The 27947-nt window shown below is 41.9% G+C and overlaps 1 protein-coding gene across 1 annotated transcript; it reads right to left on the bottom strand.

Moving 5' to 3' along the window:
* Window positions 1-53: 53 nt before the first annotated feature.
* On the bottom strand, window positions 54-27766 carry LOC139755846 (inactive ubiquitin carboxyl-terminal hydrolase MINDY-4B-like). Its single transcript, XM_071674457.1, has 12 exons — window positions 27627-27766; window positions 17506-17623; window positions 12498-12629; window positions 10664-10752; window positions 9118-9341; window positions 8514-8679; window positions 6917-6982; window positions 6586-6656; window positions 4611-4755; window positions 4050-4252; window positions 3589-3717; window positions 54-3125 (listed from the first exon to the last, which is right to left on the bottom strand). The coding sequence occupies exons 2-12, from the start codon at window positions 17576-17578 to the stop codon at window positions 3077-3079; spliced, it is 1347 nt and encodes a 448-aa protein (XP_071530558.1). The 5' UTR covers window positions 17579-17623; window positions 27627-27766; the 3' UTR covers window positions 54-3076.
* Window positions 27767-27947: the final 181 nt, after the last annotated feature.

The following is a 27947-nucleotide window of genomic DNA, read 5'->3' as shown; positions in this document are numbered from 1 at the left end:
TATATATATATATATATATATATATATATATATATATATATAGAGAGAGAGAGAGAGAGAGAGAGAGAGAGAGAGAGAGAGAAAGTAATCATAGATCTATACCAACAACAGGTATTAAAGAAGCAATTTTACAAAGGCATATACATATAAAAATACTTGTGCATAAAGATCTACGATAATAGAATGTACGTTTATAAGTGCAGGAAATGATTATAGAAGTATAGCTACAAGTAATTATAACTTCATAGATATATCAAGTGATTACAAGTGGATGATAACTAGAAGTCATTATGCATACATAATTACCACAAGTAATCGTACACGGATAACCAGTAGAAGCAGACCTCAGAAACTGTTGCAGACAATTGCATGAGATTATGTTTTGGTGCTTGTATGTCATTATATTTCATCAAAATTGCATAGGTAAGTGAACTTGTGTGTGTTCACGTTGAATAAACTGATAGATGACCATATTATGAAAGCCATACGTGTACATGAAGGTGAAATTCTATAGACATTAAAAAATGCTAGGAGAAGAAAAAAAAAGATAGTTACAGGTGGCATAAGTTGTCTTGATATTGATAGATAAAACGATAGAATAGATGTATAGATGGATAGATGGATAGATACGAAGATGATAACCGCCCACTTCTATTCTGTAGGTGTACCTTACTCCTTGAGCAAATTTACTTCGGTGGTTATGTTTCTAAATCGATGAATCTGATGAAGCATGACGGATAATTGCATTATGTGTCTTTATCCTGGGTATGGATAACTTGGTATTTCATACTGGGTGAGTCTGCACGAAACACTGAGCCTCGACACTGAAACACACACAATTACATCTTGGTAATGATGATTATATATTCGTATCCAGCTTAGTGGACCGAAGCTATCAACAACAATAATACTATCTGTTTCATTAAATTAGCAAAATCCTGATCATCATAATAGGCTAATCAACTTTGTACATGTAAATATTGATTCGATAGCCAAGTGGGGATAACTCTGCCTCGATATCAACACCAAGATAACAAGATGTCTGAGGGAGATAATGCAAGGCTAAGAATAACTAGTTTATGCTTTCGTTTGTTATGTTTATATACTTCTTGGATATTCTACTACTCCTGATAACTAAAAACCGACAGTGGTTGTCTCAAAAAGAAAAGCAGACCTCTACCCTGATACTTTAAGTTCTCTATATACATATGGAACTCTAAGTTATGTGCTTTACATCTATGTGCATTAGCCATGGCTGACAGCGACGTCCAGCAGCTTACTTTTCGTGTTGGAACTGCATCTAAATCTTTATATAAATCTCTTGGTTGTGCTCCTTGCTAAACAAATGCAATCACAGCCCATAAGATGATTAATTATCTAAAAGTAAAGCCTAATCAAGTAAGCCAATCCTACAAAGACTAATCTAGGCGAACATGAAGGGACTTGAGGCAGTATTCATGTCATTTTCTCTGAACTACACGTCTTTCATGCGTGGAACTAGAATGTTTCTACTATCAACTGTGCTGGTCATATGGCTAAAATATTTGTATTGTCACAGGGCCTGATTAGACAAACCAAAACTCCAATATTCACCAAATGCATCTTTCATTCACCAAATAGAAAACCCAACGGGCTCACCAAGCCACATTTCGGTAACAAAAAATGATCTCTATCCACAATATACAGTCAACACAAACAAGTATCGCTACACTTGCTGTGCTTTACGTTTCCGTAGTGGAATTACCAGATGCTAATATAATTCTAATCTGCTGTTGTATTTTCTGAGAGAAACGAGGAATGTATGAATAGACTAGAACAAAATATACAACTGAAAGAGATTCACGAAAAATAAGAAGTAGAATTCCAAAACTCACACATCAAAACATATATGTTGCAGTAATAATTCCATTCCATTTGTCTTTCATGTGAAGCCTCTTTTGAACATTTGCGGTCATTTATACTCTAAAGTCCTGTAATCAACGGGAAATAGCAGCAATACATTGTACCCAAAGACAGCGATATATTTTTAGTGTTTGTACAGTACAGAAACATAAACACCTTTGGACTTTCCGATTGAAATTCAACTATCACAATAACAACAAAATCTAAAAAATTACAAACAAAAGATTTACTGTGAACAGAAAACATGGAGTCATCTAACTTGGCTACCTACATTCAACTCTCACAACACAAAGTTTACGAAGTTACCAACACGAAACTTTGATACCACGCCAACGAACCCACATCTAACTAAAAGAAGAAAAAATCTACAGTAAAACTATCTGATATTTTTGAACACAACAAAAAACTAAGAAAAACTAATCCATATTCTACTAAACAACTTAAACCTCTACGGAGTTTCTAACTCATATTTCAAGTTCACGGTAAAACTCTACGGATCGACCAACCCATAATTCAGTAGCGCACGTTAAACTCTACGGTTGTATTGACCCACATTTCATTACCACACCAGAATGTGTGAGGACTTGCAATAAAGGATTCTTATCTAAGAAACAATAAATGATTTCATAAGTCTACACTGATATTGCTGAAGGTAAAAGACAAAAAATATCATTGTAATTATATATGGCCAATATTGATGCTTATTTAAATATGAGTTTAAATGATTTCTATGAGAACTTAATCCCGTCCCTTGATCACAGACATCATTAAACATGAAGATAGTTTTAGCACAAGGCAATGGACTCCTGTGACATTTGCCCTTATAAGCAAAGTTAAAATGCATTACTCATCTTCGTAAGAGTGGGAGCATGTGGGAGTACCACACATTAATGCCCTTGTGATCTTTGTTTGGAGATTTAAGAATGGCCACAAAAAAACGGTTCAAAGTAAGTTTAAGAATATCCCACGACCTGTTGTAGGACACAGCGCAGGTCGCAGACGGATATGCAACGTTGGAAGTCAAGAGGAGATGGAAGTCATGCTGCAGTATAAGACGCAAACGGTGATACTGCAGGCGCAGTAGGAGGCATATACGAGGATTGGTGCTACAGAAGGAGACCATGGAAGCCAGAGCCACCAACCCCTTGATGGTACAGCGGGAGGTGAGATTCCTCTACACGTAGGGCACCGTCCCGTTCCAGTTGACGTCCGCACCTTGCCACCTGCCAATCATGAGACTTGTTGACTCTCCATCGATCATGAGCATTGTTAAGGGAATCATGATCCTACCATCATGCATCGTCTAAGAAACAAAATCCAGCCTTTCACCAGATCTTATGATACAACTCTTGTTAGCATATTCCTAAATTCAGGATAGCTTGAATGAAAACTTGCTAACAAAGAGGAATGATTGAAGATATAATGTGTAACGCGTGGAACGGAGGAGACTTTGGAAATATGCGATAATCATCATCATCATCAACCAGGGAGGAGCTTAGAGTAAAGATTTTAACTGCTGGTTTTAGTAGAAACTTGATTTTAAGCAAGTCTAGAAGGGCACCCTTTTGAATGAAAGTAGTTTGAAAGATGCCTGGAATGTACACTGGAACTGATAGTGTAAAGACACCTGGAATGGCATCAAGGGGTATGAATGTTGATTAAGAAAGTTTAGAATAGGTTTCCTACTTGGTGTGAATGATCTTCTCGATGGGTGGATACTGACGCTCCTTCCTAGTGGTCTGGTGGCGAGTATTGATGGTGAGGACAGTGGCTGCCGTCTGGCTCGTGTTGCTGGAGTAGTAGTAGAGGTCGAACCTGTGGAGAGCAGGATGACTGTGCTTACCTGGTCCCAGGGGATCTACTAAGATTGACAACAGCATATTTTAAGTGCCTGTTCATTTCCATCCTGTAGCAAGACACAGCAGAGGTTGGGGACAATACTGATGTCGCTAATGATATGAACAATGAGTTTTAGGATCGAGACAGACCCTAGCAAATGTATTATGCAGTGGGAGCTGTATGGAATTTACTACCAATGGTAGTGGATGTAAGAGGGACAAACAAAGGAACGGTGGTAAGTCAGTAACGTGTCTGGGGACATAGATGAGATTACTTTTTTCTAGTTAAACTCTAAGTTGTCTCCATACCTGTTCTCAGCGTGGTAGTCCCTAATGAGGTCCTTGTTGGGGTTGAAGAGGACGCCGTAGGAGTCATTGAAGCGTGTGACCCATATAGGGAAGGTTGGCGTCTTGAGGCGCGACCCCACCTTGACTTCCTCACTGTCCTCCTTCCGCTTCCAGACGAGGAGACCCACCTCAGCCCTGGTCAGAGTTCCCGTCTTTGGCACAGACTGAAATGCAGTCATTCAATAGTAGACATAGTCTACGAGAGACACCACAGTAAACACAACACCTTCACCATTTTGGCAGTGTAAGAAGAAAAGTGTAGGATTAACTTAGTATTAAAGATAACGACAGTTTTGCTAGTGATTATGGTGGTCTGTGGTGATTGTGTATTCTAAAACTCTGGCATGTCCGTAGTGATGCTTGAAGCAACTCCAGGAATTGACAAGCACGGACTACATTCGCTCATCTGTAGACCTGAAGTATATATGGATACATGTGTATACTAACCTTGGTATGCCTGATGCCCTAGCAGGAAGTATACATGTATACCCGAGGTACAGATGGATACAGCTGTATACTAACCATGGTGTGCTCGGAACCCTCGTAGATGATCCCGTTGTGGAGGTGGCGGGTGGCGCGGCCGGTCAGGAGGAGTGTGGCCAGGCAAGGATGGATGGTGTTGGTCAGTGCCAGACTCTGCCGGTCACCGTCCAGGTCCTCTGCCAGCCTGGGGCAAAGACAATGGTCACCAGGTCATTCTCCTACTGATCCAGGTCAAGGCACCTGCCTCACTCAGTCTGCCAAGACAGGTACATATCACTCCCCTGGCCCAGGTCAAGCACTTGCCTCACTCAGCCTGCTAGTATAAGGACCAGGTCACGCCCTGGAACAAGGAACAAGTTTGTCAACAAATCTTACCACAGACAATACAGACTTTACGAGGGCAACGTTACCATGGAGACCAGCCAGGGTGTATCGATCAGGTTTCATAGGGTAATGCAGCCTCTACACCCCTCCACCCCGGCACCACCCTGATCTACCACACCCACCCACACGCCCATCCACACACCCACCCACACGCCCATCCACACATCCATCCACACAACCAGTAAGAACTCCCGTCCCTATACCTACATCCACCACATCCATAGAACCAGTGAGCTACACATACACCTACACAGCTACCTTCAAACACCTAGATACATTCTAGCCTCACACAACTACCGAGTTATCCCACACACTGACCAGCATGGGTTCGATAAATGGAAACGGCTGTCGGTCCACAACCAATGCAGGTATTCATCCTCCTTTCGAGATGGTCGATAAATGGAAACCTGGTATATGTTTGTGTACACATGAATGCTGCTTGTGATTACTATTCGTGTGTTACGGAAGGAGAGTTTTTCATTTGCTTTGACGCGTCTCTTAACTTTGTGTATATATATCGTGTCTTTACTCCTACGCAAACACACACACACACACACACACACACACACACACACACACACACACACACACACACACACACATATACACCAGTATAAGCCAGTTACCCTATCTATCGAGCAGCCCCGAGGGGAGAATGAACACCCAGGAATGTGTGTAGGCCGTTAGCCGCACACAGGAGTGTGGTCAGATGATAAAATAACGGATGAGACCACATAGCAGGTACAACGTCAAGGATTAGAAGAGGAGAACAGATGGATAGTGATGGGGGAGTGGTCAGGGCGTCTGGTATGCGACAAAAATGGGACATAGTTTCCTCCAGGTCATCACGTGAGGACCCCAATTCCTCCCCCATTCTCCCCTTCCCACACCACCGCCTGTGTGGGAAGCAATCAGACATTCCTTGTAGTTAACGTTAAGGTTTCCCAAGCAGAAGACATCAGGCTGAGAATGTCGAGGCCTCATTGGCAGGAATTCTGGTAGACGAAGATATCTATGAGGTTTACAAAGACAATAAAGGAGGACAATAGTGGTCGTTGGGAGCCAGATTCAAGGTCCGCGAGGCGTGCAACAGGCGTAATGGGATTGGAATAAGCAGAGATTCCTCTTTTTGATGTTATCTTTGTGATGATTAGACCAGGTGTCCATCATCATGATTGAGCTCGCCACAGGCCAGGTCCAGGATGTGACCTGTGACTGACGAAAGATACGTCAACCTTTAGACATCTTAAACAATGTGCTTGATTCACTACACAGTGTAATGAAGACGCCAGGATGAATACTGATTTGGTTTGCCTCTACTAATATAATGGAAGATTAAATAACAAACAAAACAAGAGGACTGATGAGCAGGGTAGGTGGTGGCAGGAATGTGAGGTCAGGTGGTGGTAGTGCTGATGGTGGTGGTGAATATGTAGGTAGGAATCGCGGTGGCAGGAGTGGTAGTGGCAGAGCGGGTGGTAGTAGGACTGGTGATGATAGAGGTATGGGCGGGACTGGTGGTGGCAGAACTGATGGTGATGGGACTGATGGTTGTGGTAGGGCTGATGGTGGTAGGAAGACTGGCGGTGGCAGGACTAGTGGTGGCAGCAGGGATGGTGCCAGGACTCACCTGCGGAAGGTGCGGGTGAGAATGACGCTGTAGAGGAAGAGGAGCAACCCGTGGCCATTCTCGCACACCAGCTGTGGAGGATACGCCATAACGTTACCATTAGCTAGACTGTTCAGCATGTATGGCTGACTTGTCTCTCAGATCTACGCTGCTTTTGGTCAGTTATTACCGTTAAGATAATGGAAGGCTTTCGATACAGTGATAACGGGTTGTAGGTTTCTATCTTTGTAATTATTTGTTTGTGTATATGGTCTTGTATGCGTGATAGTATCCTGATAACATTATTCATATCACTAGAACACGTCAACACACGTTACCTTTGTATGCTCACCTCAAAGAGATACGTCTTGATGCTGAATTTCAGCTCTTCATACTTCTCAAACTCTAAACAAACAATCTGAAACAGAAATAAAAGGATTGGTGAAGATCAGTAAACAAGATCATTGTGAGGTCGGTTAGGGTTATTTCCACTGAGAGGATTGTTGTGTGAGCGTGATAAAGACAAACAGGTGGTGTGAGTAGGTTTAGACAGAAGGTTGTCGTAGTCCAGATAATATGCTAATCATTACAACAAAAATAAGACACACAAGGGGACAAGCTTCTCTTCTTATGCACATACTCTTGTAAACATATTCTAACTCTGAAGATGTGAAAAATACAAAACCCTGGGTCTGGATATGTAGTTTTTGTGATTTCTACCCTCCACAAAATGACAAGAATAGTTGCTAAGCTTCGTAGCTGCCCACCAAGCCACGGTCACATACAGAGGCTTCACCTCTAAAATCCTGTATCTCTACCGTGGAGTTTCCCTTGAAACAGTTCTTTCTCAAACCCCCTTCAATATCTTCCTACACGACCTCCCATCGTCTCCCACAGAACAGTAAGAATCTCTCCTCATGCCCAGATGTTCCCACAACAACACAACACTACCTAAGCAACAACATCAGATACCAATTCATATAGCTAGAACACCACTAGTTCAGCCCAGACAAAGTGTTGTTACCGTCACAGAAGTCTACAAAGGCTAAACTCACTCTCTTGACCACTGACAGATATGGATCTAACCTGCACCCACCAGTCTCCCTGAAGAGTCAACCACTCTCTTACAAAACTAACCACACAGGCCATGAAATGTGACACGTAAGTGAAGTTCAATCCTCACACCAAAAACATCGACTCAAGAAAACCATAAACAAACTTAACACTTTAAGAACACCCGCTGGTACTAGATTCGGAGACAAGATAGAGGATGCCTTATTTTCCTTACAAATAATTCATCCATTCCACCCTAAACTACTGGTCACCAGTTGGTCTTCTATCCTATGAAAAACTAACATTACTAAGCTGGAAATCACAAAAAACATACTCGTGAACAATCACCGGCAGCTTACCTACCACTCACATCCATCACCTGCACAATGAGACATAAAAAAAAGAAAATACTTTCAGGATTATCTCACCTCAATGTGCTTGGCACTCATTACTCACAATATGTTACATGTTTTTTGTATATTCACAACACAAAAGTTGTATGACCTAAATGTGACATGTGTATGGTCGCAAATCCGCTGTAGTCGAGCATACTCCCTTGTATGCCTGGGATGCACTAGCTCGTCTAGTGGATGATACCTCTGGTATACTCCCATGTATGTCTGGGGTATATTAACTAGTCTGGTATAAGATACCTCCGGTATACTCCCCTATGTGCCTGTAATTTGCCAGATAGTCTGATGTAAGATATCTCTGGTATACTCCCTTGTATGCCTGTCTACCGTGATGTGCCAGCTGGTTTAGTGTATAAGGCCCTTGCATACTGCCCTGTACGTCTGTATTTGGATATGCCAACTGGTTTAGTGTAGAAGGTCCCTTGTATACTGCCCTGTACGTCTGCTGTTAGGATATGCCAGCGGGCCAGGAGTGGGCTGCACCTTCTCTGTACAGCCGTCATCCAGGTATGATGGATCCTCGTTGATATAAATGTCGTCGTTGGTGAGGCAGAGGACCGCGTGTTGTCGTTCCCCGGCCTTCCATAGGATGTCGCTAAGAGCCGCCACCAAGGCATCTATCTGCGCCTTCCTCGTCGTCCGCAGTAACCTGGACGACAACATTATCATTACTCTCTGACCCGTTGACTGTCAGATGAACTTCGTTATCTTATCTAAACAGACGCAATGTTGATGATTCACCGAGCAATGGGTTAAGGTGATCATAGTGCATCTGGCTGTTTCCTCCTTGACGGAGTAAATACCTTTTATTCTGACTATAAACATGCACTTGTGGATATGGACGTCATCTTTATACGACAGAGTAACGATATTTTGTCATTATTTTCCGTGAGAAAGATGATTTTGCACCTGGAAGTCTTAACATTTATCTCATATGTCATATATTTTCCGGATATGAGCAATTGATAAGACCACAAACCTACCGTTGTCTCATGTTTATGGATCTTCATTCATGATTATTCTATATTTCGTAATTGGAATAAAATCCAAGTTTGGAGAACTTAACCTTCATGATTTTATAACTTACCTCGGAATGTCTCCGACGGAACCCAATTTATATGAGCTGAAGAGAAGATGCTTCAGTATAAATGCCTGGACGCACATGACTAGCCCCTTAGTGCTGGAGTTGGGGACTTTCAGGCCGTAGGCAAGGGCTGTGTCTGCGTCGTGGAAGGAGAATGGGTGACCCAGCCACTCGCTCAGGGGATACGTCAGTAAGTCTGCTGAGCCGAAGACTTGCACCCGGAGTTCCTGTTGAAGAGAACCAGTATGATGGAGGGTTCTCCCTGGGTCACTGCTGCTCTCAGGCTCGAGAGAACTGCACCGCTGCACCTGAGGTACGAGAGAACTTGCCATCTACGGTATGAGATAAGTGTACCACCTACTGCAGCACAGACTAGATATTCTACTTATGCTGGAGAAAGAATATTGAATCTAAAATACCAGAAAAGTGTTTCAGTTGCATCACAGACAGAGTGTACTCCTACGCAACAAGGCAAACTCTCAATCACATGTACAGCACCAGTACCTTACCTACAGGAGGAGGGAGGTGCTTCGTCAGTAGGAGACGGAAGGTCTTTGACCTACAGTAGATAGAAATAACGATACCTACGACAGATGACAGATGCTCTGACTGCAGTACGGAATCAGGCGTCAGCTTAGGGAGTTCGTGAAGTGCTGCATCTAAAGTCCTTCGGAAGCTAGCCACACAAAGTACATACCTGATGTACAGAAGAGCTGTACTGACAGTACAAAACAAGTGCTTCATGCATACTACAAGAGAACTACTATATCTCTTTGATAGAAAAAAAATGTTTCGCCTTCAGTGCACGTAAGGAGCCTCACCCATCTACTGGCAATAGATTGCTGATATTTCCCCATCCCTTCACTGAAACCTCCTTCCCCCGACTCCCTTCCACCACGGACCGCCTTTCGTCACTACAATCGACTTGTTCTAATCAGAGCTCGTACAGACAGATATACGAACAATCCTATACCAACTATTGTGAATTTCATGCACAAACCGTGGAGAATTGCGAAGCTATGCAGGTGAACTGCTCAGTTTTGTTTTAGTAATGTCAATGGGTATGTCAGTATTACTGTAACTATTCATCATCTAATATTCAATTAAGTATATACCGTATAAACCAAACTATTTACTCTTTAAACGTCCTTGTATATCTGCCACCCTGTCTGTCTCGATGCACCTCACACAAATGCTTATCTATAGTGTGGAAGTCTTCAGCTTACTCTAACCATAAGATCTTGCATGAATAGTTAACTAGCAACTATCATGTCCTCCCAGTTATGCAGTTCTGCAATATATAAATCGTGTATAATCAACCGAATGGCTGCCTAACTCCAACAAACCTTTATCTATTTACTTATCTACTCATCTACATCTCCAGAGTTCTCAAATTGCACTACAAGAGGAAGTTCTCCACTTACGACATAAAACGCAGCAGCAGAGGCAGGAATCGAAACAGCAAAAGCAGCAGAAGCAAAAGTGGGAACAGCAGGCGCAACAGAGGCAGGAGTAGGAACAGCAGGAGCAGCAGAAGTAACTCACTCACCGTAGCAGTGTCGGAGGTGATGGGGACACCACCCATTACGGGGACCTGCCTGATGCAGGACCTGCTCCTGCTGGGGTACAGCACGTGCTCTGTGGGGCGCCAGACTCATGTTAGGGCTGGGCAGGGTAAGGCAGGGCTGGGGAAGGCTAGGCCAGGGTAAGGGAGGTCTGAGGAAGGCCACACCAGGGTGAAGAAGGGCTGAGGAAGGCCAGGCCAGGGTGAGGGAGGCTAAACCAGAGTGAGACAGGACGTATGATATGATGACAGCGAGAAAAGACAGGATAACATATGGAAAGAGTGTGAAGGTCAGGCTATACTAGAGCAGATTAGGCCAGGATAGGGCACGTCAGGCTACACTAGGGCAAATTAAGGCAGGATCGGGGCCAAGTTGGAAGCCCTATAATACGTAATGACAAAGTTAGGTTAACTTAACTACTAGTTGAGAGCCAAATAGCAGATTTGAATTATTCAGTGATTAACCAGTAATGAAAGACATGTGTAATGGTATGATGATTGCGTTAGAAAATGATCATTAGTTTAGTTGCTAAAGATCCCTCAACATTTATGGACCAACTAACGCACTGATTACAAGCTCATGTGAACATTACCATCATTCAGGTATATACATACATACATATCTATCTATCTATCTGTCTATATATATATATGTATATATATATATATATATATATATATATATATATATATATATATATATATATATATATATATATATATATATATATATATATATATATATATATATATATATATATATATATATATATATATATATATATATATATATATATATATATATATATATATATATATATATATATATATATATACATATATATATATATATATATATATATATATATATATATATATATATATATATATATATATATATATATATATATATATATATATATATATATATATATATATATATATATATATATATATATATATATATATATATATATATATATATATATATATATATATATATATATATATACATATCATATTTTTCGCGATAGTGAGGTAGCGCCAGGAACAGACGAAGAAAGGCCACAACCGCTCACATCTATCCTCAAGCTATCATGTGTAATGCATCGAAACCACAGCTCCATTTTCCACAACCAGGCCCCTGGACGCTTCACATGCCCACATGTCAGTCCACTGACAACACGTCGATCCCTGTATATCACATCACTCCAATTCTCTCTATCCCGTGCACGCACTACCATGTAAGATGGAAGGTCATCTCTGAAGGCCCCTTATTTCATATGGTACATGTCTCTAATGTGCAATGCATAGTATTCTTATTCTTGACTATATTCTCTGTAATATCTACTGACCGTATGTCGTCACGTCACAATAAGTATCAGACAGACTTACATCCGGTCAGTTCTGCTGACGTTCATGAGTACCGCCTCTTACCTTCCATCTGGCAGCGGCCACAGAACCAGTTCTCACTCAAGGATTTCAAGGCGTTGTAGCCACACCTGAATTCTTTCTGCTCACATCAAATTAGTTTGAAAAAGGATTAGAGTGTGTGTGTGTGTGTGTGTGTGTGTGTGTGTGTGTGTGTGTGTGTGTGTGTGTGTGTGTGTGTGTGTGTGTGAAATATACATACAACCGGCTTTAATACAAGGAAAAGGGGGTGCATTCAGGAATTCCGCACTTCTAGGTCACAGGCAGCTTTTGTACATCATGCAACAACTCTGGCCAGTCAGGCATGTGAGGCATGATGCACGGGGGAGGGGAAGGGAGGGGGTGTGGAGGTGACTATTAATGAGAGACACACAGAAGGATAACTCACTAGGGCGGGTCCGATGGTCGATAGAGCGGATGGTGGACTGCGTCTGGACAACCTTCTTGACCAGGGTTTGGAAGCTGCGTCGACGGATGCTTCTCCTCTCTTTGGTCGCTTCGTCCTCCGGCGGCTTAAGTTCTTCAAAACAGAAACTTTCTAAGTAAAATAAAAATTTCTAATTTCTGATATTCCAGGAATGAATGAGTTATCATGTTTCTTTCTAGATCATGAAATTAATACATGACATATGGGAACCTACAACGATTTTCTCTACCTGTCTTTAGGGTTCTACTCTCATTATTAAGCAGGAAACAGTTTTGATTATAAGGTTTTTGATATATGAAGCGCTATATATATGTCGTGTGACGAGACGCTACAATATTGGAAAAGAACTTTAGTATAAGGCTGTATATTGCATATATCATCTGTTGATTTAGGTATATTGAATAGATATGTGAATAAGGTTGATGATTTGCTTTTACTGGTGTGTAGAGTGTACGAGAGGGAGAATGTAGTGGCCAGGGTGTGAGTGTCGTGCTGATAAATACCCTGCCACATGACAACCTTGTCATAGAGCCACAACCTCCTCACAACCATATAACAGGGCCAAACACAACCTCAACACCCTTTTACGGGTCAACACTCTACCTCAACACTCCGGTACAGAGCCGTACCCTACCTCGCCACCCTCCTACATGGCATCTCTCAACAAGGCTACACTTGCCTCAACATCCTTCCTATGGGACCACATCTTGCCGGCCGCAGTACCCCACTACAGGATAACATCCTCCTTAACACCACCTTTACAGGAACTGCTTTACAGCCCTGCTGCCGGGACACATCCTACCCCAGAACCCCTACCACAAAGCCAGACCGTGCCACATGGCCACACACTGCCTCACACACTACTGGGCTACACTCTCTCGTGTGAGGCCTGGCAGTACACACACACACACACAAACACAAACTAAGAACAACTTCTTAGAAGGTTTGAAAAGTTGACGACCGCTGTGTCACATCCCGGATCCCGGGCTATATTTAGTGTAATTAGAGTTTATTGATTAGATGGAGTGTTACACAACAGTGCCTGACCGTGACGCTGGTGACCGTAACTCACGGTGACGGGTTTAACGTGGTGATGACGCCCGTAACACTGGTAAGAAGATTGATAAACTCTCAGCGTCACGCGTGCTACGTGCGTCACGCGTGTTAGGTGAGGGTAAATTCTTTTTTGCTTTGTTGACTGTGTCGGCATAACTGTGTGTGTGTGTGTGTGTGTGTGTGTGTGTGTGTGTGTGTGTGTGTGTGGCTGAAACTGTTGATGTGATGACCAAACGATGCTGAAATTTTCATTCTGTATTCTCTTTATATTAATCATTGATATCAAACTTACCTTTAACACACAAGCGACCATATACATGTCCCTCTATCAATCAACAAACTGATGAATGGAAAACAAATCATTTAGAGACAGTCTGCATGAGAACATCCCCGCCATGTTAGCTGAGACAAAGTCTACCCTCACCTAGGAAGAAGGATAACAGGCGGATGATTTTCAAAGAATTATGAAGACAGTGACGAGATCTCGTTGAAGGTGAGGAGTGGACAAGAGCGACCACCTGTGACCCAGGAGGAATCACATCCAAGTCCTCCGTGACCCTAAGCTGGGCGAGGTCATCTCCAAAGTCTCCTATGCCTTAGGCCAGGCAAGGTCACCACCCACCTACCCTGTGAGCATAGGCCAGGACAAGTCTTCTCCCACCTCCTCAACACACGCACGCACTCACTCTCAGGCCACAGGCCTCCCTCCCCACCACTGCACGACGACCCCTCACGTGTATCACGATTATTCTGATAACCAGACCTCACTCCCACCACAACACAATGATTCCTCAGGGTAATACGATAATCCTTACAACTTCATAAGTACAACTTTGACATCATCAAGGTAATATTATGAGTTTCCTGATAATTCATTATTCTTCAGGTTGTCTGGCAGGTCCAAGTGAAGCACAATATACTCACGGTAAGAACCTTACTCCAGAATACAATAATTTCTAAGATAACACAATAATCCTTCAGGTAATACCTCATGGTATTTTCATGACTCGTGCTGTGTGATGGCTATCATCATTCTTCCACTGACGCAGTAGTTCTGAAGGTAAATATTTTACATCTAATGACCAATTCATAGGACAAAGGATACAACTAATTGCTATAAAATTTGCCATTAGGCCGCCCGACCTATAATCCCGTCATTGTAGATAACAGGTCAAATACCTAACGATCATTTGATGGCCGTAGGAACGAGACCAGCAACGCCCTACCCACAGGGCCTTCCCTGGGCCCCTCAGTGTAGGCCTAGATGCCCTTCTTATGAGCGAGGGACAAAGCAGAGCCAGAGCAGGTCAGTAGTTTCCACTAAATGAATGTAGCGCCGCCGGGAGGTAGGAGAATTTTCCTCTGATTCGAGTAAGTCATGGCTCACATACCCAACGTACCCAGTACCTAACTCCACCATGCACCTTAAAATAACGTGTACCCAGCGTACCCAACGTACACTGTGTGGGTGGGGGAAAGGGCATCCTTCCACGTGGACCATTGCACCATCTTGACCATGACATCTGGCCACACCCTCCTGACCTTGACGCCCTCCCCAAGACATCCTGACCTTGCTACCTGGGTGAAAGACTCACTGGAATAAGATTTATGATGATGATGATAATGATAATAACTACGATGATAATAACAAAATCATAATAATGATAATAATGATAATAATAATAATGATAACGATAATAAATGATAATGATAATAATAATTCCTCTCATTGGAAGCATGCCTCAGTGCAGACCATCCCTAGACAAGGAGACTGTTCTCACACCTCTAACAATTGTTCTCACTTCTGTTGTTTCCAAGGTCTTTGAAACTTTCCTTAACTTTCATTTTTTCAAACTTTTAGGATTCCATTTTCTTCTGTGTGATCACAGGTGGGGGATTACTTGGTGCAAAGTCCACTGCTGATCTTTCCTATGTGACTCACCTCTGGTTCAATCTTATGTGGCAATCCTCCACATCCCTCAACCATCTGACTGGATTTGGCATGAGTCTTTGCTCTCTAAGCTTCCTCTAGTTTCATCGCTTCAGAAGATTCTCTCAGGCACAGTTTCCTCTCCAGCCGTTACGTCACAGTAGTTGTTGATGAAGGGGCTTTCCCTTCCTCTCCTCTTAACACTGGTGTTCTCTGAGTTCTTCACATACTTCACATCACTATTCACCCCCCCCCCCTCTAATACTTGTTCTCATTATCTAATAATTAATCGTTTTCCTCCACTCAACTTCAAGTAATTGAAGCCAGTAATAGTTTTATTATGTTGAGCGTTACATTATCCTGCACCTTCTCATGAAAAGTCCACATAATAAATACCACTAAAAGCTGAGTTGTAAGCGTGCCTTAATCATTGTTCTCGTCAGCAGCTATTTCATGTCTGCAGGAGCATTATCCGCCCAAGTACAGGGTACTGCTGACACATCCGTGGTGGCTCATCCTCCATCACCACTCCATCAACCAGAGTGGAATCAAAATCTTTCCATCTCATTGATTATCTTCTCTGCAACCCTCGCTTTCCTACGACGCAATGTTGCTGCTCTCTCTCTCTCTCTCTCTCTCTCTCTCTCTCTCTCTCTCTCTCTCTCTCTCTCTCTCTCTCTCTCTCTCTCTCTCTCTCTCTCTCTCTCTCTCTCTCTCTCTCTCTCTCTCTCTCTCTCTCTCTCTCTCTCTCTCATACGTACACACACACACACACACACACACAGCAGGATCCAGTGACCCCTGACCCAGGTAAGACTCTCTCGTTGCATAATATTTACTTTAATTTGTGACGCATGAACATCTGTCTCTCTTGCTCATTCCAAGTTTTACGGACGTTGTCTTCGTCTTGCGGCTCACAGCTGGTGGCTCTGTACTGTGTTGGGCTTCCTGCCTTGTCTTGATGACCCGCCACACATTCTGCGTTGTTTTGATGACGTGCAAAGCTTCATGACTTGTCCTGATAACCTGCCAGACTCTCTACTTTGTTTTCACTCATGAGGCTTACTAGTGATGAAGGAAGTTGTTCAAGTCTGTGTGCGTGGGTGTGTGTGTGTGTGTGTGTGTGTGTGTGTGTGTGTGTGTGTGTGTGTGTGTGTGTGTGTGTGATCACCTATTACTGATACCTATTGTGTACAAAATTGGGAGAGAGTTCTGCACTCTAGGCCCGCCCAATCCTCTTCTTGAACTTTTCCTATTGTCATACAATTATATTTAGATTTTGGGAGACTGTCTATATCCACAGTTTTATCACTTAGCTCATTCCATTCGTCCACATGATGTATCTTATCTAATGAGTTTCTTACTTAGTTCCCTGACATGGTGGCCTCTGGTTGCTTTGTCTTTCCATTTTTTTTAATAACAGTTCGCCATTGACGTCATTAAACTCGTCTTGAAACTTGAGGGCACCGGTCACGTCTGCCCTCACTCTTCACTTTTCCACGTTGGGCAAAATTTTGACATCTGACCTTTCACTGTCACTCATTCCTCTCATTTCAGGTAAATTCTTGTTTTTTTCTCTCGAACAGCGAAGCGAAGCTGTGGACCTCCCTTCATTATTTCTTCTCTCCCTCGTACCTTTAAGTCGGTTCTATTATTAATTCTGCGAGAAAAAAAAACACGACCCAAAACCACTGAATGTCATAGTGTCGACCTGTCTCGCATACCTGACCTCAGCCTGGCAGGGAAGAGTGACCAGACGCTGCTATAGAGGATGTTGCTATGAGACAGAGGACGTTGCCAGGATTTATGTAGTCACGAAGTAGATAAGATGCGGCGTTGGGTGACACATGTAGGCCAGATGGTCGATACTCATTCGAAGGAGAGAACCAAATCAATATCTTGGTTTCGCTCACAATTTAGAAAAAAAAATGGTACCACAAATATATATGTATCAGTGAGGCAGTGACATAGGGACTGACTTACCTTTCATCCTAGCTATCTGTCGGGCGTGGATGACTTTCCTGACAGAGTCTTGGAAGCCGTCGAACGTTGCCATCCCGACCTCGTGATAAAGTCCTTCACAGGATCTCTTCACCAGATGCTGGAAATACACGTTGGACAACAGTCAGGGATTGACTGGATTATTTGATTATTGATTTATGATTAACTTAGGACCAATATATATGAAAGTCCTGATGTCACCAAGGTTGCGCTACTATCAGCAACAGGATTGTGTGGACTTCTTTAGATTGAAAATATTTTCATATGAGACTTTACTACCAATGATACAGCCTCGCTCAAGGGGACTTTTCTCTCACAGTATAACCTCTTGCAGGCAGAGCCCGGTAACACCACTACCTGGATATATTTAGTGTATAATGACATCAGTGGCTGCTTGACTCAGTGATGATGCATACAAGAGGTAAAGGATAGAATATCTGGTACCAAGAAGAAAAGAAAAGCCTGGCAATGGTTGATGATTAACGAGGTAACAACATCAACCATCAGGGAGGGAGTCTGGCAGAGTGGATGATGGGTAGTTCTGCGTCGTGCTTGACATAAGTCACACCGTATGTCATGACCTGACCCGTAGCGATCAGATGAAAGACCAGGTCATCATTCCCAAGGACTGCAACACTGTCTCGCTCAATTGGTTAAGATGAAATCACCAATCGAAAAAAAAATAAGATGGAATAGGAAATAGGAGGGCCGACAACGAAGTTAGACATTGAAATAAAGAAAAAGAGAGAGTTCCTACACTCCTATGGTGAATTGTGCCATGAGGCAGAGAGAGAGAGAGAGAGAGAGAGAGAGAGAGAGAGAGAGAGAGAGAGAGAGAGAGAGAGAGAGAGAGAGAGAGAGAGAGAGAGAGAGAGAGAGAGAGAGAGAGAGAGAGAGAGAGAGACCAGTGGTCATGAAGATGGAATCCACGTCTAGGAATGGAGACTTGCCCGATCGCTGTTCTGGCTCTCCAGGTTACCTTCACCGTCGACCACTCCCCCTCGCGGATCGAGATCGACCTCGAATAAAAGGAGCAATAACTGGTCGAGCATGAGGTTAACGACGCCCGACGGTGAAGAGGTTACCTAACTCAAATCATGACATTGTGAGGGCGGCCCTGACCTTAAGTCCGAACTGTACTGGTAAGGTACGCTCGTGTAGGATCAATAAGTCGTGTGTTTATGTTTCCTCTGGGTGAATGATTGTTTCGTGTTGATCAAACGTGTTTCTGAGAATTTTCCTGTCAAATATCATATCATGCGACGGCGACATGTCCAAACTGATGGTCCGATAATGTGCATTTGGTCGAAGTATATATATCAGTATTTTCCAGCTTACATAATATTTTTTCTTTTATCTCCCTCTTTGTATGAATATGTGATTATTTCATTTTTGTATTCAAGGAAGGAGTAAGATATGTCACGTCTTATCAGTTTTTCTGCTTGTGTCTGACTGGCTCTTATCTGCTTCAAGCTGTTAAACCTCCTCAGTCATTTCCTGTACGGATGCCATTCACTGGAGTTGCATTTCTGAGCTGTAGTCTGTATTTCATATCTGATTGTAATTCATGAGTGTTTTTCCTGAGATGAGAAAAAAGATAAAACAAAAGCAATTCAGATTTGAGATGAAGCCATACAAACCATGTATGGTGACACATCTTTCAGGATTAACAACTCATTGTGTATTATGCTGACCTAGAAAAGATGGCACTTCTTAGCTAGTGCAGCCATTCATAACTTTGCGTTTTCATTCTGTATATTCGCACAGCATCTTGCAACCTGGAAACAAAATACAAACACTACTACATTGTCATCCATCAACCAGCTACGCTCGTTGTCACCCAACAACCAACAACGCTCGTTGTTAGCCATCAACCAGCTACGCTCGTTGTCAGCCACCATCTTCTGTACAACTACGTGAAGGATCTCTGACTTATTGGTCACATGAATATGCAAGCAGTCTGATGGCCTCTGAAAGAAGGTCATGGAATTCCTCCTGTTTCACTAAGATCCTTGTTTATCCCGCCTCATGTGTCTCACACGTGGTTTTCAAGAATCTGTTATGACATCACTGGAAAGGTTGTATCAGTGTAAGATTATAGTGTAGCTTACGTTAGCCCTTCAGCATGACGGCAGGATCCTTGAGCATGAGGGTACGAACCCTTGAGCAAGACAGTACGAATCCTTGAGCATGACAGTACGAACCCTTGAGCATGAGGGTACGAACCTTTGAGCATGACAGTACGAATCCTTGAGCACGAGGGTACGAACCCTTGAGCATGATGACACAATTCTTGAGCAACAACAATATAACTCTTGAGTGTGACGGTACACCCTTGAACAAGACGCTGCAGCTCGAGGGTGTGACAGTACACCCTTCAACAAGACGGAACTATCTTGTCAAATTTGATCTAACCTTTTAAGGTCAGGGCGAAGATCAAACCAGAATTTAAGCATTACGAACCCAGGATAATCATGATTCGTCCTTATCGTCATTGTAAAGGACAGACACGAGCTATATACTGTGTGCATGCTTGGGTCATGACCCCATCATGAAACTCAGAAGTCAGCGATTATGAAACTTTCAAAGGCTGCGTCAGGTCAAATTTCATAATGTATGACCTCGTCCAGGAGACGTGCCGGACGGTTTACGTGTCATATGTTTCACTGTGACCCAGCCGGTCAGCTAGTATTTCAGGTCAAGCGTGGTCCACTCATTTCAGCTGATGTTATTAAATTTCAGGTCTATCCATCATTATGTCTGTTGCTACGATGATTAAAATGACTCAGGAAATAACGTTTCTGTTCAATGTCATCAGCGTGGCTGGCTGCCCGTGTCTGATATACAGAGTAGAAAATACTGTGAACGACAAGAACATTTGAGATATTGACTGTTAGTGCTACACCGTCCTGGTCCTCTGTATACTTCAGCCAGAACCGAGCCAAGATCCATCCTTTCAGAGTGCGCCAGGGAGACAGATAAACAAAAGAGCCTCCTGCTTTACTATCATGTTTCTCCTACAAACAGAATTATAAACTAAAGGAAACCTTGTCATAGGCTATCGGGTCTCCTTGTTACCTTGTCTTCCTAAGCATATACTCCCCACGATATCTTTTGTACCTGTGGTCTCGTGAATTCCTGAAGACACTTGGTCGTCTACCCTTGTGCTCTTCTTGTGTGACTACATGACATTCTTGCTGAGGTAACTACACCAGGACTGCGTGGCTGAGGGCGGTAAATCTCATACGGTGGCAGGTAACCCACATCCACTTCAGAGGATCTAATAATTAACGGATAAGCCGATGTTTATGGAGTGGAATGGCGGTTGCGTGATGTTGTTATGATCTCATTTACATTCATATAAATCTCGCTAACTGTATATGTGCAATGTGTCTACTCTATTTTATACTGTACATTACAGGATAATTTGCTTCTTTTAACTAGGTGAAATGGCGACTTCAAAACTCCTGAATATACTTCCTGCTATGAATAGCGGTGATATCACACAATAATTTTGTTAACTACGGCAGTAAAAGCGTCACACTTAAATTGGATTTATAATCTTTAACGCGGCAACCATATTATCTTCGGCTCGTCTACGTTAAGGGCGTAAGGAAATGTGGTACACATGTGCCAACCTCCAACTCCACGTGAAACTGTTTTGTAAATGCGTTAAAACCGTTTCTGTAAGTGTTAGAGATTTGGGACAGCTCTCAGAACTGTACCAAAATGAAACATATTTGTAACATACACACCTCTGATAGCTATCATATATATATATATATATATATATATTTTTTTTTTTTTTTTTTTTTTTCATACTATTCGCCATTTCCCGCATTAGCGAGGTAGCGTTGAGAACAGAGGACTGGGCCATTGAGGGAATATCCTCACCTGGGCCCCCTCTCTGTTCCCTCTTTTGGAAAATTAAAAAAAAAAAGTGAGAGGGGAGGATTTCCAGCCCCCCGCTCCCTCCCCTTTTAGTCGCCTTCTACGACACGCAGGGAATACGTGGGAAGTATTCTTTCTCCCCTATCCCCAGGGATATATATATATATATATATATATATATATATATATATATATATATATATATATATATATATATATATATATATATATATATATATATATATATATATATATATATATATATATATATATATATATATATATATATATATATAAAACATGATTTTCTCTCTCATTGCATGAATTGAGACATATCATTTGCAATCAAATTTGCGATGTCCAAACATATATGGACTCGTGTACACAGAATGGCCCTGGAAAACATACTTCCTCTATACCAGTCACTCGCAAAGTGGGCACATGCTACAGATTATACAACGAGACCCCAGGCTCAAGTAAGGTAATGTTGACTACGGCACCAATTACAGTATGAAATTACTCCATAGAACTGCTTTACATTTGGTTTGCGGCGGGGGACAGTATGTGGCATATGGACCTACGATTTAGGAACATGAAACAACCAGTGTGGAGTGTGGAGCACTGAGTTGAGGACTCGAACCAGTGAATGTTTGAAAGTGAATTAATGAGTATGTTACGTGGACCAACGAGTATGGAACAACGACGAGTGTGGGACGTGGACCACTAAGTGTGAGACGTGAGCCAATGAATGTGGGACGTAGACCCATGAGTGAGAGACGTGAACCAATAAGTTTGGGATAAGGCAACAAAAACACCGACCCAGGAACCTTCTACGTCACGCTAACCTCAACCTTGTTATTGAGTTCCTTAAAAAAAAGAAAATGATAATAAACCTGCAAGTATTTGCGTGACCAGCTGTGTTATGATGAAAACATGAATATGAGAGACAGATCCTGAAACAAATCCTGGGTGTTTTGTTTACTCTCTCTCTCTCTCTCTCTCTCTCTCTCTCTCTCTCTCTCTCTCTCTCTCTCTCTCTCTCTCTCTCTCTCTCTCTCTCTCTCTCTCTCTCTCTCTCAGATAGATTGTTCATTACATAACTGGAATTTTCAACAAAGTTTATCAGCACCTCTATGAGTAACAATATATATATATATATATATATATATATATATATATATATATATATATATATATATATATATATATATATATATATATATATATATATATATTGCAATACGTCACAGTGGTGCGCGTGATCTAGGATTTGCTGATAACCACGAGGATAATGAAACACGATAAGTTCCCATATGCACTTTCGTGCATTGATTACATCGTCAGGGAAGACACAAGATTGAGATACAAGAATTAGAACAGTTAGTTTATATACAAAGAAGTGGGTGGAGCGAAGACGCCGTCGGTACACAAGTGTTTCCGGGTGATGGTTTTCGGTTCTGGCATCATGCCTGTCATAAAATTTTATAATGTGGACAAGACGGGGAACCGTTCACAAATTTTGTCTACAACAAAGCTATCCAGTTTGAATAGACTTTATAGAATTCATGTTACAATTCATTGTGCATTTATTAAGGAAAGGTTCAAGATATTTCTCTTAGTCAAGGAGTTACAGTTGACAACTGAATCAATTTTACTCCATTCAGTGCCATGGTCATGACTTTTAACATGATGAAACCAAGTATTTGATTTTTGTCCTGTTCTTATACTATATCTATGTTACTTGATTCTAAATTAGAGATCCTTACCAATCTGCCTAGTATAAGACGTATTACAGCTTTTACATGGTATTCTGTAAACACAGCCCTCAGAATTTTCTTGGGAGTTATTTATTAATCTTTGTATATAAACTGACTGTTCTAAGTCTTCTTTTTTATTCTTGTATCTCCCTTGACGATGTGATCATTAAGTGAATAAGATAGGCAGGCTGGTAAGGATCTTTATGTTAGAATTAAACAACATAAGTATAGTATATGAACAGGACAAGAATCAAATGCTTTGTTTAATCATGTTAAAAATTACGACCATTGTATTGACTGGAGTAACGCCACTTCAGTTATTAACTGTGACTCCTGTACCACGAGAAATATAACTGAATCTTCTATCATTGAGTATACAAAGAATTGTAACATTGATATTAGTGAAGGTCTATACAAACTGGATAGCTTTGTCGTGGGCAAACGTTTTAAACAGTTTCCTTTCTTGTTCGCATAATAAAAATTCTATGACGGGCATAATGCCAGACCCGAACACCACCAACCCGAGCACCACCATCCGGCAACGCTTGCCTGCCAGTGGCGTCTTAGCTACGTCTCTTTCCTCACTCATTCTCTCCATATGTTCAAAGCATTTCAAGACACCCTCTTCTGCTCTCTCACCCACACTCTTTATATTACCACACATCTCAATTATCCTTTCATTACTTACTTAATCAAACCACCTCACACCACATATTTTCCTTAATATTTATATATATTTGCCTTCCTGCTGCCCCAAGAGTTCCTTCTAACTTTAAGTTCCTGCAGCGCTCAGGAAGACGGCCACACTGATCAGGAACAAAGGTCATAAAGTGTCGTGATGTGTGTGCGTCTATGTGCAGAGCAGTGAGTGCTACAGTGTGTTCGTTGTGGTCGTTGCCCCGTGTATACGAAGGGTCTCGGGATACAGTCAAACGGCATTTGTCGTGTTATAGGGATAGATGATGTCCTGAGCATAGACAGAAGAGTGTGACTCGGGTTTGTTTAGGGAGTGTGGCTTTTGTTGGATGTATGTCTGGTGGGTTGGAATTCAAGACTGACTTGGTAGGACTGTTGCTTGGTGCTTGACGGGTCATTTCATTGTGTTTGTGTTTTGTCAGTGTTTTATTTGTTGGGTGGGGGGCCTGGGGGATCTGTGAATAGAAGATATTGAAGTATGAGGCAAGAGTAAACTTTTTATCTCTTTTTAAGGGTTAGTGGTTAGATAATATGTAGTACAAAGAGACACAAAGTCCGCATACCAAACGCGCTGTGATTGTAGACAGTATCAGGTGTGCGTGAGGCATGGGGGTGTTGACGTGCAGAGCTCCAAGTATCATCAAAGACTCGTGTTACTAAATAAGAAAAAGTTGAGGGAAGACGTCATTGTCTAGAAGTGTAGTTCTTGTGTGCTACATTCCTAGCACTCATGGGTTATTACACAAACACACACACACAAACACACAAACACACAAACCCAAGGTAATACCAGGACTCCGCCTGTTTAGTTACACTTCAAATAAAAACCTTCCTTTAGCGGGTCAGTTCAGGATAAGAGTATTCTCATCATAAAACTTCTCGTCTCGAAGGAGTGTATCCTGTCCGTCCTACCGAGTGTAGCGCAGCTTAGAGCTATGTGAGGCACTAGAAATGGGATCCTAAGTACGGCCAGAGTCTTTATGAAAGCCTCCCTCCCTAACGTGAAGAGTATATGATAATGTAGATCCCGGCAGCAGGAATTAAGTGGAAGAGCCATAGCAAAAGATAGGTAAGGGTGAGTCTGGGGCAAGATATCCAATCCTCCAACAGGTGGGTTCAGGCAGTTCCACCGGCCTGACGTCGTATATACACAATGGTATGGGAATCATTAAGTACCATTTGTTTTTAATGCATACAGGATCAAGGTTGGTGAGTGCGTTCACCGTCACCCACCATGGCTGGTGCTTCAACTTGCGAAGTTACGTATGGAGAAGATTACTAGGACAGTGGGAGTGCTCCTAACACTTACCACGAACTGTGTTATTTGAATAGTCATAAATTTTGGCTCTCGAGTCCGTGATAATGCCTCCCACCGTCATGACTTCCTGACTTGTGAAATAAAAAAGAAAATAAATGCATTGATCTTAAGCGGAGGGTGCGTGCCCCCCAAACTACACAGTGATAATGGCTATAGACTGGTCTAGTAAATATCGTAAATATATATATATATATATATATATATATATATATATATATATATATATATATATATATATATATATATATATATATATATATATATATATATATATATATAATCCCTGTTTGTAAGGATAATACTGGATCAGGATATTGCATAAGGTTCGGTAGCTAAGATCGTGGCCAATTTAATGATTAAGCCAACAGTAATGCAGTAATTACCAATAAAAATCATGAATTTCTTATTCAGAAAAGTGGCGCTAATGACTTTAATGCTTTGCTCTATCTTGACAAGAACTGACGTAATGCAACAACAACAAGAACAACAACAATGATAGCAAAAGCAAAGACAAAACGTAACTGGGGTATTGATATCTTTTATGTATTCAAATGTTCTCTTTTTGCCTGGTCTGGTCCGGGTTATCACAATATATCGACGTACTTTCTCCTGGGATATGAAACTATATCTGTATAAAGTCATTGCGAAACGATAGAAATTATCTATCAAGTGTTGAAGATATTGTTTTAGGAGTGATAGAGGTTATCTATTGAGAGTTATAGAAATAGTCTGTTAGGAATGACAGATGTAATCTATTGAGAGTTACAGAACTATTCTATTAGGAATGATAGAAGTAATCTATTCAGTAATAAAGATAGTTATCTATTAGGAATTGTAAAGTAATGTGTTGTGAATGTTATGAATATGTATTAGGAATGATAGAAGGAATCTGATATCAGGAATGATAGAAGGAATCAGATATCAGGAATGATGGGAACAATCTGATTCAGTTTCACCTGAATCATACGTCAAGTATCACACTATCATACACTTCATGTGTCGGCTGCCAGTTGTCTTGAACATGACGGATATACAGTTGTACGTCAGAGCAAAAACATAACGGGGGAATGTTCAGACAAGCGCATCAGACTGCATGTAGGATTGTAGGTTATGACAACTTTAAACCTTCGAGAGACATGTATACCTTGAGTTTGAAGATTCATATTTGGATTTACCTTCATGCAAGACGGAGGAACGTTCCAGACGGGAGAAGAGATAAGCAGACGATCGAGATATAAGAATGAAAAGGAGAGACAAGTGAGGTAATTACAGAGAATAGCAGGAAAACAAGATTCTTAATCATAATTGATAAATCAATCCCTTTAGATCAACGGTACGACTCTTGAGCACGATGGCACGACCCTTCAGCACAACGGCACGGACTTTGACCTCACCATTCAGGGTCAGCTCAAAAGTCAAGACATCATACACAAGAATCGTACCGTCGCAGTCATTGGCTATTCTATCGTATTCACGGTCCCTATCGTCATGATCAAGGGTCAACAAGGCAAAAATGGAACGCAAGAATTCAATAGCCGGATGTGCCACAGACAAAACCCAAGAAGCGAGAAACACTGTATGTATCGGTATTTCTCCTGTTGACCGAGGCTGCGTGATGTGTTGGAACTCCTCTCCCAGGGACACAGCGGTGCCATGGGTCTCGGTGAAGGTCTTCAGCTCTAGATTACCGATAATAACACCCAACACACACCGGCAGGAGGATCTGGCCTGATAGTAGTATCGTAAACCTTTATCACATGTTTTCCGCTCGTTTGTAGTCCTGTTTTTCATTACGTTAGAGAACTTAATCCCTTCACAGCCTCATCATCTCACCAGTCAGACGTCCCTCTTCACGCTGTTCCAGTTTTTCTCTTCTACATTCAACAAAATGTACGAGAACCATAAGTCTTGGAGATGGACACTCATCATACTCTATGCAGAATAGATACATCGATATAACTCAAAACTTTAAGGAACTATAGCATGATAGAGGGATGAAATGTTCTTAATACTGTGAAACACCTGCAAAAAACATTTACTTTTGACAAAGGATTTTATTTTCTTAACCATAAGGAAAAGTTAATGTCTGTCTTGTATCTATGAGCAATTGATAATTGTATAGGCACTACTACCTTACCCTCCTGCCCCAGCAGTCCCTACTGCCCTTATGAAGACCTCCGCAACTCTCAGAAAGGTGGCCACGTCCACCGGTGGGGATCACAAATCCTAAAGTGTTGTGATATTGTGTGAGTGCGTCTATGTGCAGAGGGTGCAGGACAGATGAATAGTAAGTGTTCAGTGTCTTCTTTAGGGTAGTTGCATCGTGAGAATGGAGGGTCTTGGGATATGTGATAAACATTATCACTAAGATATGAATACTATGGCTCAAATAAATTGTTGTAGAAGAGATTTTTAACATGCAGTTCTATCAGTACACTTACATATGCAGAGGGGCAGGTAATCCACGCACTTCACGGCCAAAAAAGGGAGTTAGGCTGTGACTTCAACACTAACACTAGTTCCGCCACAGACAGGCACTCCTCTTGGTTGGTGACCGCCGCTCCTGCTGCTGTGACCCTTCCCGCCCGCACACTGCCGACCTACCAACCCGCCCGCCACCGTCTTCAGTTCCTCCTCCAGCCGCTAGGGCTGGCAAACCAGACACCACCGTTTTCTGTGATGATAATAGCTCATGTTTTGTGATGACGAAATATGGCGTCCAAAGTCTTCAAGATCACCAATTGAATTAAAACAGGATCGAC

The sequence above is a fragment of the Panulirus ornatus genome, chromosome 20, assembly GCF_036320965.1.
Source record: "Panulirus ornatus isolate Po-2019 chromosome 20, ASM3632096v1, whole genome shotgun sequence".
NCBI lineage: Eukaryota > Metazoa > Arthropoda > Malacostraca > Decapoda > Palinuridae > Panulirus > Panulirus ornatus.
Note: the sequence above shows the minus strand (reverse complement) of the source record. Positions and strands in the feature narration are given on the sequence as shown.

Excerpts from the sequence above, each read along its gene's own strand:
- LOC139755846 (XM_071674457.1), bottom strand. The coding sequence starts at position 17,578 with ATGGCAACGTTCGACGGCTTCCAAGACTCTGTCAGGAAAGTCATCCAC. Across the intron at positions 9,342-10,663 it reads TCACCTCCGACACTGCTACG|GAACTCCGGGTGCAAGTCTT; the intron begins GTGAGTGAGTTA and ends TCTCTTCAACAG. Across the intron at positions 3,126-3,588 it reads GAGAAGATCATTCACACCAA|GTGGCAAGGTGCGGACGTCA; the intron begins GTAGGAAACCTA and ends CATGATTGGCAG.